The sequence below is a fragment of the Crocodylus porosus genome, unplaced genomic scaffold (genome assembly GCF_001723895.1).
Source record: "Crocodylus porosus isolate Cpor-Errol unplaced genomic scaffold, CroPor_comp1, whole genome shotgun sequence".
Classification (NCBI taxonomy): domain Eukaryota; kingdom Metazoa; phylum Chordata; order Crocodylia; family Crocodylidae; genus Crocodylus; species Crocodylus porosus.
In genome coordinates this window covers 240,698,850-240,720,909 of record NW_017728886.1, presented here as the reverse complement: position 1 = coordinate 240,720,909, position 22,060 = coordinate 240,698,850, and the positions used below count along the sequence as shown (strand labels likewise).

The 22,060-nt window shown below is 38.0% G+C and overlaps 1 protein-coding gene across 1 annotated transcript in view; it reads left to right on the top strand.

The window, feature by feature from the left end:
* EIF3E (eukaryotic translation initiation factor 3 subunit E) overlaps positions 1-22,060 on the top strand; it is a 51,263-nt gene that overhangs the window by 9,928 nt on the left and 19,275 nt on the right. Inside the window, exons 3-8 of the mRNA XM_019551881.1 lie at positions 4,961-5,078; positions 10,686-10,728; positions 11,234-11,338; positions 14,555-14,680; positions 15,549-15,673; positions 21,423-21,549. Coding sequence (XP_019407426.1) covers positions 4,961-5,078; positions 10,686-10,728; positions 11,234-11,338; positions 14,555-14,680; positions 15,549-15,673; positions 21,423-21,549 — 644 coding nt within the window. The remainder of the gene's footprint in view (positions 1-4,960; positions 5,079-10,685; positions 10,729-11,233; positions 11,339-14,554; positions 14,681-15,548; positions 15,674-21,422; positions 21,550-22,060) is intronic.

Here is a 22,060-nt window from a genome sequence, read left to right as displayed (position 1 = left end):
TGTTCAGCCTCCACAAGAGAAGGCTGAGGGGGGATCTAGTGGCCTGTTACAAACTAGTCAGAGGGGACCAGCAGGCATTGGCGGAATCCCTGTTCCCCCAAGCATTACTAGGAGTGACTAGAAATAATGGTCACAATCTGGCAGAGGGTAGATTCAGGCTAGACATCAGGAGGCCCTACTTCACTGTCAGGATGGCTAGGGTATGGAACCAACTTCCAAGAGAAGTGGTGTTGACTCCTACCCTGGGGGTGTTTAAGAGGAGGCTAGATGAACACCTTGCTGGGGTCATTTGACCCAAGTACTCTTTCCTGCCATGGCAGGGGGTCGGACTAGATGATCTGCTCAGGTCCCTTCCAACTCTGAAACTATGAGAGGATTGCAGTTCAAAACTTCTGACCTGTGAACAGCCAAGGAAAGAGATGATAAAAAGAACTTGAACGTTGATGTTTATTGCACTGTGATGTTGGCATTGCTGCTACTCAAAACACTGCTTGACAGGGAAGGGATTTCAGTTGCCTCTGCATAAACAAGGCATGTTGTCCCTTCCTACCTCCTTGAACAACCAAGGGAGGCTGAAGTTCCTAGGGTTTGAATGGTTGACACCTTGACATAGTGTGCATTTAGTCTGTATTAGTGTTCTGCAAAAAATGGGATTATATGGTCCTGCCAGCCTGCATGTTTGAATTTACTGTTGAAAAAATTGTAGTTATAAACAAAATCAGCTGTATTTATAAATATCTAGTGCAAAGGTATATCAATCTGAATTACTTACAAAAGCTATTGAGGGATCATTAAAATTGTAAAGTCCAGCTCAAAAGTTAGGTGACATAATTTTGTTTTTACAAGATAGCATTCAGCTTGGTTTACACGACATGTTTCATTTAGTGGTCAAGCTGGGCAGCAAATAGGGTAATGGAAAGAAAAAGTGCTCTTGTGTGTAAGAATGGCAACCAGTGCACTTTTTTCTATTTCTGGCGCTGCCCCGGATTTTTTTTATGTGATGTTGGGCAAGACTATACAAATGTGTAAGGTTGGGAAAATTAAGGACGCATGGGAAACTGTAATTCTAGCTGTTCTTAACTTGAATGCTTGACTTGACAACCTCCTCTATACTTTTCTTCAGTCTATACCAGACAGTTTTAAATGATCTGGAGATTACTAGTCAGATGATAATTTTTTTGTTAAATATAAAGAATTTTGTCTTGCCAAGGCAAAATTCATTAAAGTTTTTAAAGTTTGTATCTTGAAGAATGAAGTTGAACACTGAGAAATCCTTCTTTGCATTCCATACAGAATCTAGACCAATTTCATACATCCCAAAAGCTATATCCTTTTCTAAAACGTATAATTTGTTGTTAACATAGTTGAGATGTCTATTTGGTAATATGCTTGAGCTCTATTTTCAGAAATAATTTTGTGAACAAAAGTATTCATTTAAATCAGCCCTTAATAAGCTTAACTGTAAATGAATCCAGAGTTCAGGAATAGTCATTTCCTTGTCTGTGAAAAAGACCAAATGTGTTCTGAGTGAAGTGCTTTTCTTTTATCTACTTAATTCTTCTTATATATGCAGTTTTTATCAGAGAGAGTCATCATATTTGTAAATCACAGTCATGTATCATAATTTACAGTAAAGATTTGTATATGGATGTTGCTTCATTTATCAAATGAATAACTGTTGGGATTCTTAAGAAATGTTATAGCCTGATCTAGTGAATTTTTTGATACTATTTAAATGTTTGCCCAGCTTTAGTAGTGATATTATCTTCTCCACCATTGACTTGCATTGGTTCAGCAACATGAATCACAGAACAAACATTTTCATACAGTCCGTAAGTTAACGGAATGGTTTCTTTTTATTTTTGTAAATGCAAGATTCACCTGAAGGTGGTAATAACCCATCCTTACTGGAGTGTCTCCTATCAGGCAAGTGATTCTCAGGTTTAGGCTGGGGTTGAGTGGCTCTTACTGTCTTTGTCCACTAGACTTTATCTTTGAATTTGTGGTGTGACTGTTCACTTGAAAATGATTGTATGAGATGCTGTACTGTGGTTGAGTGGCTTAGTACTCAGTCCTTCTTTATTTCCTGAATATCCTTATTGGCATCCCTCTGTGTGGCTGGTCAATGGTTATCTGATTTTTATAAAGCCTTACACTCAAATCACTTAAACTTTGGCCATTCTCTCTTCTACAGCACTGGTACTCAAGCTCCTGTTTTAAATGCTTGTTCTGTTGCAGCATTTCTCAACCTGTGGGTCATGACCCAAAATTAGATCACAGGAATATGTGAAAGGGTTGCAAACAAACTTTAAAAAGGGATCAGTAAATTTTAAAAATAAATTCTCCTTTAAAGGAGAAAAACATGGGAAACCATGGCTTTTCCCTTGCAGGCTGTCAAGAGTTCCAGCCTGCAAGGGGCTGCTTGCCCCGGTGCCGCCTCCCCCCCCCCAACTCCCCTACACACTGTGGGGCTGGGGCAGGGGGCAGCAGGTCGGGAGTGAGGGTAGGGGAACTGGGCTGGGACTGGCCATTAATATTTACAAGTGGGTCCTGGTACAAAAAAGGTTGAGAACCACTGTTCTGTTGCACATGGTAGCACTTGGTGTACAGTTTGGTCCTGTGTAAAGTAAAACAGTTTTTTGTCTTTTCTACAAAGCTGTGGTATTAACACTAATCTTTCTTTCTTGTTATAGAATAGTGATTCCTGCATATTAGGCTGCTTATAAATATCATTTTTTCATGCTGGGAGAAAAACAGAAAAGTATACTAGGAGACCAGTGAGGCAAAATCTTCCAAAGCTCTAAAACTGATCCTACCAAAAGTAAGAATTTGGTTAGATTACAAAGCAAAGCATGAGCATGCAGTGTCAAAGTCAGAAAGCCCGAGAAATAAAATGCTAGAGGTGTAATAAGAAAATATTCTGTATCTGGATAGAGTAGGATATAAATCTAAATAGCAATAATTAGGATAATGGTAGTGAGGGAAACACCAAGGAAGGGGAGTTGGTTTAATACTCAGTGGAAAAGGGAAGCTAATAACAGAGTAAGGCCAACTTTACCTTTTTTCTTCAATTGTCACAAAAATAAGCTATATTTTAATTTTTGTTTGCCCTCCTACTACCCTTGTACTTGATTCTAAGATGAGGAACTTTCCTTCCCCTTGTTAAACAGGGGGAGAGACTCGTCTTGGAATACAGTAATCTGAAATAAATAGTAGGCAGTTCAATGAGTACAACATTACTGCATTTAAGTAGGAATAATGAACTGCACAACTACAAAATAGGTAGTGACTGGATGGCAGTTCTGCAGGAAAGGATTTAGGGATTTATCATAGATCATGGACTGAACAGAAGTAAATGTTTTATAGTGTTGCAAAGAAAGGTAAATTCCATTCTCTATATCAATGGCACTGTCAGGTCAGGTGCAAAGTAATCATTCCCTTCTCCTTAAAACTGGGAAGGCCTCAGCTCAGAATACTGTGTCCAGTTTTGAGTATCACACTTCAATAAAGATGTGGACAAATCGGTGAGAAGTTTAAAAAGCAGGATTTATAAGGGAAAATGAAGGAGAATAAGAAGCAGTGAATAAATTGTTCCCATGTATAATTCAGAGAGGAAAAGTTGAAATTGCCTTAAGTTTCACCAAAGGGGGAATTTGGTTAGTTGTTAGGAAAATCTTTCCATGTGTAAGCATAGGTAATTTTAGAGTAGTTTTATGCAAGGAGGTTGTGAAAACTCCCAACAGAGGAGTTTCTAGAAGACCAGACAATTCTGTTTGTAATGTTTTAGGTGTAATTGATCCAGCTTTGGATTCTTTCTGGATATATTTTCTGTAAGTTTCTGGTTTTGTCTTTTCATCTAGTCCTTTGAATACAGTATTTTCTCATATACAACACACACCTTTAAAAAACTCAGTTGCTGAAGGTGGAGGTTCATGTTTCAAGTGAGAAAATACAGTAATAGCAGTTTCTGCAGAATGGACATCTGAGGAAAAGAAAAGTAATGCTACCCTTATGTACAGAGGGCAGCTCTGTGGACATGTGGGGTAGTCTAACTGCTGGCTGCAGACATTAGGACATCAGTCCTGGCAGAGGCTTGAGCTTTAGAAGCTTCTCTGACTTGGCCATGCTTCATTTCTAAAGTGGAGCCCAGCACCAGGTGCTGAGGTAGAGGCTTGGACCAGGCTTTCAGTTGATCTGGAAGATATAGGTGGCTGCCCACCCACCTCGGCTTAAGTGGGTTGAGTAGTTTGGCTCAAGCAACAGCCCTTCAGCTAAGAGACTAACAGAGCAACTAGGATGTTTTGATGCCCTCCTCTACTGCAGCTGCTTGTGTTTTCTTTGGGAAAGTACCAGGGAAACAGATTTACTTAGTTTTCAAGGAAAAATCTCTTTCCCTGACCTGCTTCTTTCTGCCTTTCAAAAACAAGGTACGGGTCTTAATTGGGGGCATGTTGTATGCGAGAGTATATGATAAGTGTGCTACTGGATTTCACATTCTTCTGAGGAAAAATAAAAATCTACTTCAGATTTTTTTACCCTACAGTTTCAGTTTTAACTTGTAACTATTCCAGTCCCCTTTAATATCTCTTCTGTTTCTTGTACTGCTTTTTACATTTGCAACTTTGGGGAATGAATGTACCTGTCCAAACCCTCCCTTTTGTTTTCTTTTGTGAGAGATTACATTTCTTAAGTTGTCTACAACTATGTTATAAAACTCTTCCAGTCTGTAATCATAGACCACTGGGAAGTAAGGTAGCAGTGTTTCTCCAAGAAAAGAACCAATGGTTACAGTGACTTTTTTTTAATAAGCAAATCGGTTTTAAAATGTCAGTTCATGCGTCTTAACTGAGTAAACAAGCGTGCTACTGTACGCAGCATTTAATTACATTAAATAACTATAGCTTGTTTACTCCAGTGTTAGTTTTTAACATTACATTAAACTCTCTCTTCATTTGTCCAGCTTTGCGTGAAAAGAGAACAACTGTTGTTGCACAGCTGAAACAGCTTCAGTTAGAAACTGAACCTATTGTCAAGATGTTTGAAGATCCAGAAACTACAAGACAAATGCAGTCCACTAGGTAATTATTTCCCGCTCCCCCCTGCCTCCTCTTAAGCACTGTAGAAATCAATGTTCATGAATTCATTATTGGGCTAATGTAAGGAGATTTTATAATCCATATTTTCAGTGAAAGTCTGAATCTTTTTGTCTTTTGTTGGTACAGAATACTGATATTTAGGTTTTGGTTTCTTAGACCTTCACCTCATGTTGTTCTCCTTACCATTATCACTGTCCCTTCATTCTTCCATCTTTAATGAGGAAGAGCCTGTGTTTTAAGAAGTTAACTGCGAAAGTGAAGTAAAAGTTAAAGGTAAATGCACTCTATTGGTACACTGATAGAGATTTTTGAGGCCAATACTGATAGCTGATATTTATGGAGGCATATCAGGCAATACCGATGCAATTTCTGATGCAGCTGCCTCTAGCTGGTAAGTTGGGTGTGGTGGAAGGGCAGGGGGCAGAGCTGTGGCTCATGGTGGGGGGGTGGAGGTGGCTTGCACCCCAGGAGGGCATGTGGGGCGTGTGCTCCCCAGATCTGCGTGGGACGGGCTGCATCCAGGCCTGCGCAGAGCTCGTCTCAGCAGGGGCTGGGTTAGGAGTGGGCATGAGCAGTGCTGGGAGGATGCAGGATCCACCCCAAATTTTGCCACCAATCCGCTCCCAGGACAGTCATCCCCAGCCACCTGGAGCAGCCCTGGCTCTTCCCAGAGCGGTGGTGAATTCGGTGTGGATGCAGCAATGCCCCAGCACCGCCTGCACCCACTTTGAGTCCAGCCCCTACCAATAAGAGTCCCTTGCAGCCCTGGCTGCAGCCCACCCTATACAGTGCCAGGGGTGGGGGTGCACCCCCCTCATGCCCTCTTGGGTTGCAAGCAGCAGTGGGAGCTGTCTCTCCCACCACAAGCCGCGGCTCTGTCCCCCTTCCCCTGCCCCCTCCCTCACCTCAGGAGGTGTTGATCTGCCCCCCCTCCCTCATCCCCCTTTCCTCCCCCCCTCCCTTTCCAACACAATGGACTGACCAACTAGAGGCAACTCTCCACACTGCCAGCTCTGCTCCTTGCTGCTTGAGTGCTGTGTTGCAGTTGCATGCAACCTGGATATTTATCAGTCAAATTATCAGCCCCATCAGGTTGATATCCGATACAGCCAGTTTTCTTGAGGTTTGTATCGATCTGATATCGGACTGATGCATCGGTGCACCTTTAAAAGTAACTTTAGTAAAAGATGTGTCACAATATTTTTTCATATGTTGTTCTGGTAAAAGCGGTAGAATTAGGTGCAAGGTCCTTGAAGTCATTCCATAAAGCCCAGGAAGTTTCCCACTTCTTTTCATATGGTACGATCCTGCAGATGGAAGCTACCCACAGTTCCCTAAATAGGTGTTTGAAATAGCTACTCTAGTCATTTAGAAGCATCAGCAGCATGAGTATTTACAACATTAACCAACCATATAATAGGTTTTATTATTGGGCATCAGGAAATGTCAGTGCCTGGATCCCTCCAGTCCCTTTTTTTTAATGCAGTACATCATCGCAATAAAGTAACTTCTATTTGCAGTGTTATTGGTATGGATGGGACAGAATGGTGAAATAACTTTTATGGCTGACTAATAGGTCTTGGCATCTTGAAATATTTTGAGCCGTTAAATGCCTCAGATACAAAATACTATCACTAACTTTAGAGTTGCCAGAATGATGTCCCCCACAAAATGAACATGGTTTAACATCTGCTCTCTTCAAAAAGACACCCCCAGTAAAAAACAGAAAGGAAATATGAACTAAATTTTTAAAACCTTGCTCCTGAAGTAGAATCCTTGCTGTAGCACACAATATAGACAATCATCCTTCTGCACAGATTCGTTTGCAAGAACATTGTTGAATCTGTTGCAATCCAGCTAGCAGAAATATCTGTAGTTGTGTGCTATCACTCGCTTGCTTTTTCAGAAAGCCCCAGCAGAAGAGTTTATGCTGTGCTGCTTAGTTCCTGTTTTGCTGAGTAAAGGAGTTCTCTACAGCTGCCACATCAGTTAAAAAATAAATGAAAAACATGTAAACTAAAAAACCTGCAGAGGTTTTTCTGGAAATTTACATTAAAATGTTCTTACTTCAGCTTGTCCTTTTTAAAAAAAAAATTGGAGATACTTGTGCTGACTGGCACTGTGGACAGGGGCATTGCTTTGGCCTGTGGTCTTGTGCATTCTTTGCATGTCTATTTCTCAGTTAAAACATCTGCTGTTGAGTTTGAATCTACTTTGTGTGGCTTGCCACTAAACCTTATGATAGGCTTCCTGTGGTATATCTGGCTAGGAGTCCCAATTTGAGCTGTCACTAGTTCATCAAGGACCTTATACTTTTCAAGACTGTATAAAAAAAACCCGCTGTCTTTTGAATCTGTACTGTAAGTGTTAGCACTTGGTAATAGTACATAATAAATCTTTCCTTCCTTCTTTACTTGGATGTATACATTTTTGATAAATGTGTCATGAGATGGGAGAGCATTGAGATTCTGTAAGATGCTTCACACTACATCTGTGATACCTTGAAGGGAATCCTGTTTCTAATAGTTTTTATAATGCCTGTAGACTCTTCTCAAACTTCCTTTGAAGGAGGGAGTCTTGTGTATCCTAGGTAATTTGAATGTCACTTAGAGAGCTAATTCTGTAAAGGTCCTTTTATGATGTATTCACGTCAGGAAAGTCCAGCCTAGTCTTACTAACCTGGTGGTTCCCACTGTATGCTTTTCTACTTCTGTGAGAGAATGCCTGCTCTGGGATTTTTTGCATTTTCTTCTGAAGCATTTAGTGTTTAACAGAAATCTCTTTCAAACTAAAATAAATTGGCATCTTTTTGAAAAAAAGTAGTCCTTAATTTTGTGTGTGTGCATGCACATATTTGCTGAAGTTATTTGCTGTAGTAGGTCTCTGCTTGGTAACCCACAGCTTCCCATCCTCAGCACAGATATTTGTTTACCTTCTGATTCTTTTTCATTTTTCACTTGAAGATATTGGATTTGGTGGCTGCTTCACCCTTTAACGGGATCTGAACATACTCAGCATGACTGGAGTTGTAGCTGTCACCCTGAACTATTAATTTTCAGGATTCCTGCCGGTTTTATATTGAAAATTATAAATCACAGAATGTGGGCCTGATAGGTTTAGAATTGTAGAACACCGATTAAAGTAGCTCTCCGTTTTGTATGGTAATTGAAAAGAAAATTAACTTGCCACATACTACTTACTGCACTTTGCTTACACGATTTCTAAATGAAGTCTGTTCATTTATTGAATAAGAAACTGTATGAATTGTTCAAAGGAGGATGCCCTATCTGAATAGTAGTTGTACTTTGATGCACACTGATTTCTTTCAAATGTGAATGATGAGCACAAGGAGCTGTGGGGATTAGCAATATTAGAAGGTGTGGCAAGCCTATTTCTGTGTGTGGATATTCAGACTAAAACATGCATATAACTTGTTTGCATTCTGAAGGTAAGAGGTCAAGCATACTTAAGCATACTTTTTCTTTAGTACTCTCCTGTACAATTAATTTTAATAACTTACATTTTGTTGTCACTAAATACATTTTAAAGGTTTAAAACATGGCTTAATTGAGGCAAACAAATTTTAGATGTTTTAAGCTTAAGTGGACAGTAATATAACATCAAAATTGCTAAACAGTAGTCAGAAAATTTTTTTAATGTTACTTACAAGAGTTTTAATTTACTTGCATTGTCTATCCTGTGTAATGACAGTGTATATTGTTAAGGTAGTACATATTTTTAGAATCGGTAATTTAAAAAGTGATTATATATTATATGATACATTTAATGTATTAGTAAAACTAATTCACTGCTGCCTCTTTTTAGATACTAAATTTAATATTATTTTAAAACTTTTTTTTGTTTTCAAAGTATCTGGACAGGAGCAAAGGTTACCTTTTGTCAGGTTTGCAACAGAAGCTTCTAGGTTAAAAACTAAAATTACTGGGTTTCACAGAGTCCAGAAACACTAGTTCTGCCATCAAAACTTTGAACTCCCACAGTGTGCCCTTTTCTTGCCCTGGTTAGAAATTCTGTGGAGCAGTCTCACTCCTGTGGAGATCACAAGTTCTCTAGCAGTCTGAAAGCCTGAGTGCAATTCTTTTCTTTGTTTCTGAATTGCTGTCGCTATGAAGTGTTGAAAAACATTTAAAATAGGTTTGGTAGCTGTATCATAATTCTTCATTTAAGCAAAACTTATTATTCTTTGCTTGCATCTCCCACATGCATCTCTTTTTAATCTTTCTGTTCTGCAAAAATAAGAGCCCAGTACATGCAAAGGACTACAGAAAATGGAAATATTGTGTGGTGATGTTCACTTGTGGAAGCAAATTGTAACATTCCCCATTCCATCTGACACCTTACAAAGGAAACAGTCCAAAACAACTATTTTTTCTGAAAATTCGTCTATGGGCTGAGATAAAGAATGGCTGTCAGGTCATTTGAAAGGAGAATTTTTCAGAAACCTTCTCAATTGTTCTAGAATAACTGATTTTGTACGTCCGTAGCATAAAAAGGTCTATGATACAGGTTTGGCTATTCTTAAGACAACAATTTAACTTTTTCATTCTATGATTTAGGGAAGGAGTGAAAGAGAAGAAGTCCTGTCCATGTATAGTAGCAGCAAGGAGATATTAATTCACTGGCTGCAACTATAGACACAGTGATATTTTTTCTTTAGGTTATGCAGATTCTGGTCTGACTTATTACACTTCCATTTCAGAAAAGGTTTTAACAGTTTTTGTACCATATTAGTGGTTAACAACAAAACTTGTTAACAATAAAACCTGCAAGGGACAAATAGAATTGCTGACTGAAGTAGTATTGCAGAGGTAGTTATGGAATATTTTCACCTCTAGTCCTATTTTATACTCCTGCTTTTGTGAATTCCTGGGAAAGCATTTTGTATTTTTTTAATAGTATATGATAGATTCACTCATACAATAATTATGACCATATTGGGTCATCTTAATCTGAGGATATAAGAAGAATGTTTAACAAAGGATGTTAATGCAATTGTTATTAAACACCTTCTTCAATTTGTCTTTCAAATGCTTTTTTTAATGTCTTAAAGTAACCTTTCTAAAATTCTCCATTCAATATAAATTTGATCTTTCTACTTTGGGAGTTTCTTTTGAGTCCCTATTTACTGTTTGTTTGCATCTCCCACTGAATTCATATAGATTTACTTGAGTAAGTAGTAAGCATTACCCTCTTAGTAGGAAGGGCTATATGACTTGCATGTTTGTTTTGGAATGTTTTTTTACATTAGCTGTACCTTTTAAAAACATTTGAAACTCTTTATTACTAATATTACGGGTAAGAAGGATTAGGAAATATCTTCTATTCACTTGTGAATAGTTGGCTGTATTTTTCTAATATAATCAGTTGCCTCTGTTCAGGCTTCCATGCAGTGACAAGGAAATACATTGTTTAGGAAAAAGTAAAATACAGAAAATTGATAGTGGTTATAAAGAAGTTAAACTTAGTTCAGTACCATAGTGCTTGGTAGTTATACTTGTATGTTAAGTGGTGATCAGTTTAATTTGTAAAACAGTAGTTTTGATTTTACAATGATGATTATTATTACAGGGATGGTCGAATGCTCTTTGACTACCTAGCTGACAAACATGGTGTAAGTTCTTATTTTTCCTACAGCTTTTTAAATATATAAAAAGTAATGAGCTAAAAATTCTATCTAACAGTTGCAGCATTGACAATTTGGTATTCTGGCCTATCTAGTTAAACTATAGAAGCACTGCACATCAGCTAACTTTGACTAAGTTATTTAAATATGATTAAATTCAGTATAGATTTCTAAAATGAATGGAAATCTATAGATTGATGTTAATTGCATTCTAAAACTTGTGGATATGCTTAGATTTGTAGTAAAGTATATTTTAAGTATAAATGTTTAATATTCAGGAGAATGATTAAAGAATGAAATAATTGTCTCACGTTTTATATTGATCCCTCATAAAATCTATCATTCAAAAATTCTAAAAAACTCTTCACAGGCAATTTGTTTTGTCTGCTGTTAAACATCACTTTACCACCTATTGAAAAATAACAGTCTTATGAAATGTAGTGAATTATCATAGTACTTCATTATGCAGTGAGTACTTTATTTTTCTTTTCAGTTTAGACAGGAGTACCTAGACACACTCTACAGATATGCAAAGTTCCAGTATGAATGTGGGAACTATTCAGGAGCTGCAGAATATCTCTATTTTTTTCGGGTTTTGGTAAGTCATTTTTTCTGTCAGATATTTGGGGTATGTATTTACCAATAATAAATCTTTATTTGTAAAAATAGGATCTTTATTTTAAAAAAATTGAGCTATGTAAGAATTATTCAATATGAAAATACAAAAAAAATCACTAGACAATTAATGTTTGTCATGAAAACTGTTGTAAAATGTTTATTCATGGCAGTTACTAAACTTCTGTTCACCTGGATGTATGGAAATTAAATTGTTCTATAAACGAAGGATCTCAAAATTAGTCGCAGTTAATTTTCCCTTCATTGATGCCATATAATGACAAAATCTAGCGGTGTGTAGCCTGACCTGTACAGGCCAGTTATTTTATATTGTCTAACTGTTCCTTTTTTTAAAATTGGGTAGAGTATTGCTGTTTATAAGAACTCTGCTGTATGAGATGTGTGTATAAATAGAGATCTAACTAAATCATGTCAGAAGTGTGTTGCAAAGCAGCTCTTTTAATCTTGCTCTTTTTGTCATGTCCCCCTCTCTCCCTCCCCTGCTGCTGATTGGTGGAAGGGCCCAGGTGGCCCTGCCACTTGCTCCTGATTGGTAAGGAGGCAAAAACCACAGTTTTAAATATGCCACGGTTTTGCCTCCCATTGCTGATTGACCAAAGGGCACCACCAGTTCCCCATCACTTGCTGCTGATTGGGTTTTTTAATGCTTTTTTTGCCTCCTGGCCAATCAGGAGTGAGTGGCAAGGCCCCTGGGAGCCCTTGGTCAATCAGTGAAAGAGGAGGGGTGGCACATGCTGAAAAGAGCAAAATTAAAGGAGCCACTGCACAGCGCAATTCTGGTGTGATTTGGATAGATACCAACAAATAAATAAATGACTAACTTCAAGAAAGGAAAAGTAAAATAGAAATACTTCAGAACCTATTGTGTGCCAGTAATATCAGAACCCAGACTGTCCTTTGCATCTTACTATGACCTTTACATTTGGGTAAACTGTTTTTAATTTATAATTTTGCTGTTCTAAAGTATTAGCATGAAAAAGTTAGGTTGTTTTTTAATTTGTAAATGTATTGTTGCTTTAATTATATCAAGTATTCCTGTTTCTACAATAAGTATAAAAAAGAAAGATAATATAAAATATTGCAGTTGACAGGAATTGGAATTTTAGATCTGTGCAAAAAAGAAAAAATGGTGAATGGCATACAGGTAAATTAAAGGTAATCAGTGCTAATGCTGATCTTACAGCTTCTTATCAGAACTCTATCTGTCTGTCCTTGAATATTACGAAGGATTTAGAAGAGTAAAAGTCATCTACTTTGGAAATGTAAACAGCTTAAATGAGGATTGTAGAACTAGAGCCATGGTATCATTACAACTACATGAAAAGAGTTGGTTATTCATATCATTTGCTAATGCTGGGAGTGAATTTTGAGAATGAAGATTTAATGTCTTGTTAGAGTCTCAGCACAGTAAATTTATTGTTGTTGGTCAGTGAGTGAATGTGCCATTTTGCTAAACAAATGGAAACTTAAGGTAACTGCTGGAAAATCCAGATATTGAAACTGTTCTAGCATATCCATCGCTGAAAGCAGGTTACTATGAAGAGCCAACTGTAATGACATGGATTTGAGCCAAAGTAGTGCACATGAACCTTAGCAGCAAAAAGCTTTTTTCATTGGTATTTGGAACATGTGTTGTTTCAATAGCATTACATGCTTTCCTTGAGTATAGGAAAGGCTTTGTCAAAATATGTTCAAATAATTGTGTTTTCTGGATTTGGATTCTTTTTGTTAACTTGTATTTCACTGCAATAATATTTTAAAATTTTAATCAACCTTTGGACAGTGCTGTTGAATGAGTCAATTGGACATTCTTTCAATTGCCTATAATAAGAAATGGAATGGGATCCAAGGCAAATAGATGTTCACGACTACAATGCGATCATTCATCTAAATAAGACTGAAAGCTTAGGGGAATGTATTTCAGTTTGGGAGTAGTTTTTGATAGGAGAAGGAGATGGGCTGTTATTCATTTTAATTTTATTTATATTGCTTAAGCTATCAGATATACACAAAAATGATAATTTTCAAATACATCTTTTTTTGGATGGTACTCATGTTTCATGGGCTGCTGTCAAATCAACTGCTATGCGTTTCATAAGAGTTAGTTTAAACTTCATAAAGTTAAAGCTTAGGTTGTATGAAAACTCAAGCTTTCTTGTGTAACAAAGTATGTCAACTTAGCTCTTATAAATTCATTTTGGAATCTATTTTAATAAAAACACTGTTTTTCAGATGGCTTGATGAAAGATTTGTTTCCCCTTCTAGTGGGAGAAGATTCATTTTTGAAGTGATGGTTAATGAAACATAAGCTATGAAAGAACCATTGTAACTATGATCTGAGATTAGAATTTGACACTCTGAATGACCTAGTGTAGTTCATTGTTGTATAAACTAAAGCTGATTGACCCCAGAAATACCCTTACTTGAAACAGACTTGGAGAACTGCTCTGGAAAAAAAAGATTTTAAGGAAGTTTGGATGTAATTGGGGCACCCTGCCTAATTTAGTAGGAAATGTTCCTTTGCCGCATGTAGTTATCTGAAAGAATTTAGATTACTACTTTGAGAGGCTCTTTCTGAATGTTTTCACTTGTGGAACATGACTCCAGTGACTAGTGATCTTTGCAGATCTTTTCTATAAGTATTACCTGTTAAGAATGGACAAATACCATGTATGGCATCAAAGAGTTGATGCTAAAGGAATCAGACATTTCGGTTTTTTCAGTAGTAGATTGTGGGGTTTTTTGTTTGTTTTTTGTGTTTTTACTGATGGCTTTTTTTTAATATAATTTGTAGCTTTGCCAGTCCTTAGTTTTAGGCAATTTTACAATGTTTACTATGTTATGAACTCAAAAGTCCAGTGAACTTTCCCAGTACCACTGTAGTGTTTACTAAAGAGTCTTCATTAATACTGACCTCTTGCCAGTTTCCTTGTCTTTTTCTTCACCTCCAGTCCTTGAAAGTCTGGTTTCTGACTTTTGTACAAAATAAAAACTCATTATTAAAAAAAAAAGTTCATTTTATTTATTTAGAAAAACTAGGATCAACCCAGGTTATGGCCTGTTCTGTTATACAAATGCTGCCAGCAAGTAATTTGTAAAAATACGTGACTAAGTAAAAATATTAAATTATTGTGGTTATTGTAATTGGTTTTGCTGTGCTTTGCTTTATTTAATACAGGTTCCAGCCACAGATAGAAATGCTTTGAGTTCGCTCTGGGGAAAACTGGCATCTGAAATTCTAATGCAAAATTGGGATGCAGCCATGGAAGATCTCACAAGATTGAAAGAAACTATAGATAATAATGTGAGTAAAAGTTTGATTATATTAAACAGAGAAGTGGGAGAGTTAAGTAGGGGGGAAGGGGAAATGTGTTGCCAGTTTTTAAAACACTTCCGATGCACTACATCACACTTTGCTTTGACTGATATTGCTTTTTAGCCGATTATTTGCCAGGAAGTATTAAAACTTTCTCTAAGCCATATCCAAACCCCATCCATTATAAGAAAGGTAACTTAACTTAAGTGTGTGGCTTTCTGGAAGAAGGGAGAAACAAAAGGAGGTTTAGAAGGCTAATCCAAAAACCCCTTAAAAAGAGAGAATGAAGAAATTCAGAAGTGTGGGACAAGCACAAAGTCTAAGCCACAAGGAGAAGGATAAGTGAATTCTAAGGAAGGGTTATTAAAGATTCTGAAATCAATGCCACTTTTACTGGAATTGTTTTCAACTAGCTTAAAATCACCCTTGTTTTAAAATGATGCTCTTGTCTTTTGAAAGTATAGTTGGGAATTGGAGAGAAAGTTCAATTAAAAAGCCCCCAAACCCTAAACATTTCTTCTGCAGTCCTATTTTCTACAGTCAGCCTTCAACCTCCATAAGGGCAAAGCTGGATTTTGGATAGTATTGTTCCACCATTAGGATTGAATAATCATATGATTTTTAAAGGATGCTTGTGATGTGAAAATAACATTTTCTGTCTGAAAGTGTTACAAGTTATCTGTTTGAATCACTACATGGAGCTTTGTTTGCTTTTTCTGTAGTCATCACTCTTAAGTAGCTTCACTGTCCCTAAAGAAAGGGGAATACTGGTCTTCACAGCTAGGGATATTTAATATTTTCATTGTACCTTATCCCACTAGTTAAAAAATTCCCTTTTTTCATTTCTTCCTTTTAGTCTGTCAGCTCGCCACTCCAGTCTCTTCAGCAGAGGACATGGCTCATCCATTGGTCTTTGTTTGTGTTCTTTAACCACCCCAAAGGCAGAGACAACATAATTGAACTTTTTCTCTATCAACCACAGTAAGTTGTACTTGTTTTATAACGAATTAAGCTTGTATTGAGCTGACGTGGGTATAGGATTACTTAAAGCTAGTAGGTACCCATCTTTTTGAGCCAGAGAGCTGGTTTCATGACAGTGGAGCAACACAAACTAATCTTTCTGTTATTCCTCCTTTTTGATGCAGTACACTGCCAGCAGGGAAGGCAATTTATGGCACCTGCTCTTAGTTCCTTTTCTAAGCCCCTGTAGGGTGTACTGCCCTACATTCAGCTCCTTCCCCAATGTCAGTCACCCTAATTTAACAGTTTCAGGATAGCCCAGAAGATATTTTCAGTTCAAAACAGTGTATAGCTCTTAGAACCTAAGGGTCTTGAGGGCCATGTTTTGTTTTGATGCAGAGGTTGGTTGCACACGATTTAGAATCCTGAATTTCAATATATATTATTAAAGTAGACATACAAGAAATGTAGTCTTTAATATACATGTTATTATGTACATTTTTAAGCATTTAATCAAGTATGCTTAGTTCTGTGAACTTTTTTTTTTAACTTGGATGAAAGATCCCACTCATGAATTCAGTTATACAAAACTAACAGGACTCCTCTTCATATAGCTTCTGTTGATGCATTTTGGGAAGATTCATCTGATGCATGTAATTCCCTTCCAGCTGTTCCCTAAGCCACAGGGCAGACTTTGTAAACAACAGACAGCAGTGAGTGTTGCTGCTGAGTCTTGAGTCATATTCTATAGTATGGGGGTACAGCTAATGGCGTATGTGGGGAATAGGATAAAATAATTCATGAAAAAATAGCTTTTTGGAAATCCACATGACACCTTTGCCCTGGGTAGGCAACTCTTGGCATGCGTGCCAGAGCACAGCACATGAAAGCATTTTGCTTGGCACCCGGGCCTTAGGAAAGGGGTCAGGCAGGGCTGCACTGCTGCAACAAGGATCAAGCCTCTTGGGCTCCCTCACTGTCCACTCCTGGCACACCAACATCTTACAAGTCAGGGTTACAGTTATTTTTGGCACTCTGTCTGAAAACATTGCCAACCCCTGGAATAGACCAACAAATGGCCAAAACCATCTAAAAGAGAAAAGGTATGCCTCAACAAAACCTTATGTTCCGTGGTATCGGACTCAGGTCAGAGAAGGCTTGGGACTCCTAAACAGCATATTGTACAACCCTCAAAAAGAAATTAATATAGAGTTGAGAAGTATAAGGAATTGTATAAAACTTCCACATTTGTGAAGTCTAACTTGATACAATGACACATTCAGCTAATTCCTGGTGATGGGAATATTCACCTTTTGAGTTAGAAAGCTGCATGTGATTAGATGACAGTAAGCTAATGAGAATTACATTGCAGAATAAAATGTAGAATCGCTGTGCTTCAAATTGGTTACATCATATACACATACTATGTTACCTGATTTCTCTCTGAATTTAAAATAGTAATAGTTTGTTTTTTGCATCTCTTGAAAAATTTTAAATGTAACATAGTAAATAGTAGATCAAGTATCAAGATGCAGTTAAAAAGGAAACGTTGTCACAATGACAAGGTGCAGTTGCTAATGAAAGAGAATACATTTGTAACGTAATTCTTGGGATATTACTCTTCTGAGTCAGCAGTGCAATTGGATTTTTAATCTTCAGTAGCTCCATGAGGTTGTACTTTTTCTAGGAAGGTTTTTGCATTAGCTCTATTTATATGAAGGACTTTGGATTATAGGAGGATTTTAAAGCTTTTCAGTATGTTAAATGGTAAAACAATGTTGTCTGGGGTTAATTAACATTTTTAATCTTTAATTTTCTCCTACCTTATCAAGGACTGATAAAGTGCAATTAAAATCCTGCTTAGAAATGACAGCCCCACATCAAAAGCCTTTTTATAATAAATAGTTTCTGTCTTGGAAACCCCCAGTTTCTGAACATCTGTTTATAAGCTACATTTTCATCTTCTGAAACACAAAATAACAAGACTGTAATGTTTTCATCATGAGGATTTAACACATTAAGTTCATTCCTTTGGCTTTGGGTGGATGTTTTAACATCAGTGTTTGCATATGAATGGTATCATTTCCAAAATTTTAGAAAGGAGATGTTGATGCTTAATCACCCTGAGGAACCTGATATGGTATGCATATTTGGAGTATGGAGAATGACTTCAGTGCAACACAAAGCTGCTTTTGTTTGTTAAAAACAAACAAAACAGGCAGTGCAAGTGGTGACCTCTGTCAATGTATAATGTAATTGTCCAGTACTTGAAGTGCATACTCCTCTGCCTGAGGGTGTTCAACCCCACATCTCCCATATCCCAGGGAAGTGCTTTAAACCACAAAGCTATATATAAAACTGAGATGGAGATATATTCCACCCTTCCTGCTTATGCATTTTACATTACACTGTCATTGGATAAAAACAGTGTTAGGATCAGGTACCAGAATCCAGTATTGGCCTTTCCCAGATGAGTGCCCTGGTCCTGTTTTCTCTTGCGCAGTCCTCTGGCTTAGAGTCTTGTTTCCTCTTGCAGTTTTCTCTTGGTCCCATGAATCTTTTACTAGTATAATAAGAAATAGAGCTACCCAAAAGTATAACATGTGCATCTAAATCCAGGACTGGTATTGGGCCTAGGAATCTTAAGCATGCACACTTAAGTTAGGATTGCAAGTACACACCTGAGTCCAGTAAAGAGGTGAAGTTTAGGGCATGCTGCTCTCTTCATTGTGACCTATTGCCTAACTTAGGTATTTTCCTGCTCTGTTGAGAATTTTATTTTAGATGTCCAAATGTCCTTATGCCTTGTGCAGGGAGCATAGGTGCCTGAGTCAGGGTTGTGAATTCCATTCTGGCAGCTGGGTACCTAAAAGGTGGGTATGGTAGTGTTTATTGTCATTGGCTCGGTATAGACATTCAGAAAGCCCAAGGTAGAATAGATCCAAGTTGCATGGTTTTCTGTAAGTGGCATAGTGTAGATTTGTAGCAAACACACATTTGCCTTTTGTTCACGGAGGGGTGGGTTCAAATCTTAGACTGGGTTCTGTCATTTTTTAAAACCAGTCTATGTGTTGAACTTCGGTTCTGTTATGGGTATAGACCTGTTTTGTGTGATGGTGTATTCTGTTACGGGTATGGAAGAGCTTACAATCACTTACACTGGTAAAAGTGTAATGTCTGTACTTGGCCATCGTGCTCCTTGGTGAAGCTGACCAAGGTTGCTGTTAGGGGTGTTCAAAGCTTCAGTTGCCCATTCGATTTAGAGAAGATTTGGCCTGATTCAGAGGCCGAATTACCAAATCTGAATCAAATCGGGAGACCAAATAAAACCTCTGAATTGATTCAAAAAAAGATTTGGAGATTTGGAAGGAAGTCTTTCAAGGGAACAGAAACTGAGAAGGAGGGGGGCAGGGGGAGGCAGACTGACATCCATAGCTGACCAGTGAGATCTTTCCCTGAGACCCCTTCCAATCACAGTGCTCTGCGGGAGGGACGTAGAAACAGCACATAAGCCTCTGTCTGCAGCCTTTCTGTATTTTGTGAGCTGTTTCTGCCTGAGCACCAGGAATGCCTGCTGTTATAGGCTACCATCCCTGCTGGTTTCATCCCACTGTGCCTTAACATGCACACAATTACACATCATGAGTTTTGCTTGTCAGCACCTTAAGGTACATTTTCTCAGAAAGCCCTACACCTATCTCCTTGAAACTTAGCAGACTTCATAGCTGGAGCAGGGGCTACCATGCCTGCAGCTTTAATCCTGCTGTGCCTTAACACATATACACACACACGTTTTGCTTTCAGCAGTTTGAGGTGCAGTTTCCCAGAAAATCCTGCACCTATTTCCTTAAAACTTGGCAGGCTTCACGCCCTCAGAAAGGACTACTATCACTGCTGTTTTCATCCAAAGCTGCCAAAAAAATGACAGTTACGGTATTTCAGTGGTTCCTCGTTATACTCTATGGCTGAATCTCTGAATTGGCACCAAATCTTCCAAAGACAGTTCAGTCGAATTGATTCGGGACAGTGATCCAAATTGAATCACTGCCCTCTGAATTGGTTGAATCCAAATCCAAATCAAGTACTTCCCTATTAGCACAGGTCTAGTTGCTACTAGCACTGATTGATGCCAGGTTTGGTTTTGTTGACTCAATTGACGCCCTCTCCTGCCTGATCAGTAATAACTCAGCTGTTGCACTGTAGAACAGGAGTCAAAGTAGAGCCCTTCTATCATAGGAAGAAACTTATTTGCACCCCAACTTTGGGGTGGTCTGAAGGAGGGAGGAGAGTAGCATGTTGTATGCAAAAAGATGGTAGTAGTACTTTCAAAGAGGGATTATTCCATTTTGTACTACTATGTATAATGCCTGTACAATTACACATAGTGCTACAGGGGTCTCTAGGCCCCCCCCAGTATCCAACAGTCCTGTGCTTTTCCTCCTCCCGCCCCCCCCCAGCAATGACCAGGAGCAGAGCAGAGGAGCAGCTGCTTCTCACTCCCTGCCTGCTCCTCGATCGGGGCCATGTGTGGAAGAGTGTACAGGAAGCTTTGCCCTGCGGTTCCCCTCCCCTTCCCTTGATTTGGTGAAATGGGCTTGGGAGGCTCCACTCCCAGAGTCCAGGAGCAAGGCAGAGGAAAAGACTTTGTCCCCCCTGTTTCCTAGCCCACAGTCTGGGGAAGACATGGGGAGTCTTTCCATGCTGTTCCATTCCCCTGGGAACTGAGAAGAGTGGAGCAGCTGCTGCTCCCCGTGCCTTCCCCAGACTGGAACAGCCGCAGTCTGGTGAAGGTGCAGAGAGCAGGGGAGAGAGGACAGCCGCAGCCTGGAATGCCTGGGGGCAGCTGAAAGCTTATGATGTTACACTGTCTCCTTGGAGCGCTGGTTGAATCTAGTTAATCAAACGAATCACACAAGGCTAAACTCATTTGGGGAGCTATGGAAACTTTTAGTTGTTTACAGGCAAAACTGGTTCAGGTCCTTCCTATCAGAAGTGAAGAAAAACTCAATACAAAATTCTTCATTCTTTTTCAGTATTTACAACTGATGATGTATGTCTTTAATCACATAACTCTTTGAAAGTAGGAGGATCAGTTTGTTGCATCAAATTGATTGAAACTTATGAAAAAATGTTGTAAGTGATTGGATTTTAATTAAGATGTGCGTTCTTGGCTATCCAGTTCAATATCTGTAGGTTTTTTATTAGGATTGTTTTGCCCAAAGTTAACTAATAAAGTGGGTTCAGAAAAATCAAATTAGTGAAGGCATGTTAAGAGTAGAAAAGAGTGGTAGAACTAAGAGGCTGGGAGTTTTCTCCCAAGGTGCATGTTTCTGTATATCCATTTTTATTTTTAGAATAGGTTTTCTTAAAACAATGGCAGAGCACTCAGACCTGTGGTGATCTGCTCCACAGCCATAACAGAGCTGATTGACACTTTAAATCAATGGGTTTTATACTGGGTATTTGCACTGGGAAACTGAAGTCTTTATTGTATGATTTTCAGACTTTTTAATAGTTCTAAAACAATCTGAACAAGCCTCTGGTGAAAACAACTTATAATTAAACGATTTTGGTATACCTTAGTAATTTAAGGGAAAAAAGCCTTTAAAATTAACTTATACATATATATAGAAATTGGTACTGTATTATAGTTCTGGACAACTGTTTATTGTTATCCTCTGAGATTATTGCTTGCATCTGAAATATGCTTCTCAAGTTAACTATTTAGGTGTAACTTTTTAAAGATAAAAATGTGGTTTATTTTCTTCAGGTATCTAAATTCAATTCAGACTATGTGCCCACATATTCTTCGGTACCTGACTACTGCAGTCATAACAAACAAGGATGTTCGAAAACGTAGACAAGTACTGAAGGATTTAGTTAAGGTTATCCAGCAGGTAACAAGTAAAGCTCCTCTTATAAATTTGTTCTTACTACACAATATTTAATTTGCTTTTTTGAGCAGTTCACAGTGTGTTTTCCTGAAAATTCTTGTCATGTTTTACTTGCTGCTTCCAGTGCTCTTCTTTCAGTGGACTGTGTTTACATTCTTGAAATATATTCCTTTTCATTTGAAAGGAGAATAGCTATACCTTCTTCCTCAATTTCCATTTTACCCAAAAAAATGTACACTGTTAATGGCTAAATTGAGGCATTAGTACAGAAAATAAAACAGAATGTGTTAAAAGTTTGTACCAGTTACACACCTGGACAGTGCCCCTCTGTATTAAGTTTTTTTTGTGAAAATATTCACACTAGTATGGTTATTTCAAGATACAGATATGGACAAAATTAAAGAATGAGCATGCTTTCCAATGAAATGTCTTGATCAGTGTTTGAATTCCTTAGTCTTTCTTTATAGTAAAGATTTGGCCTCAAAATCAACTTATGGCTTACTGCTGTACAAAG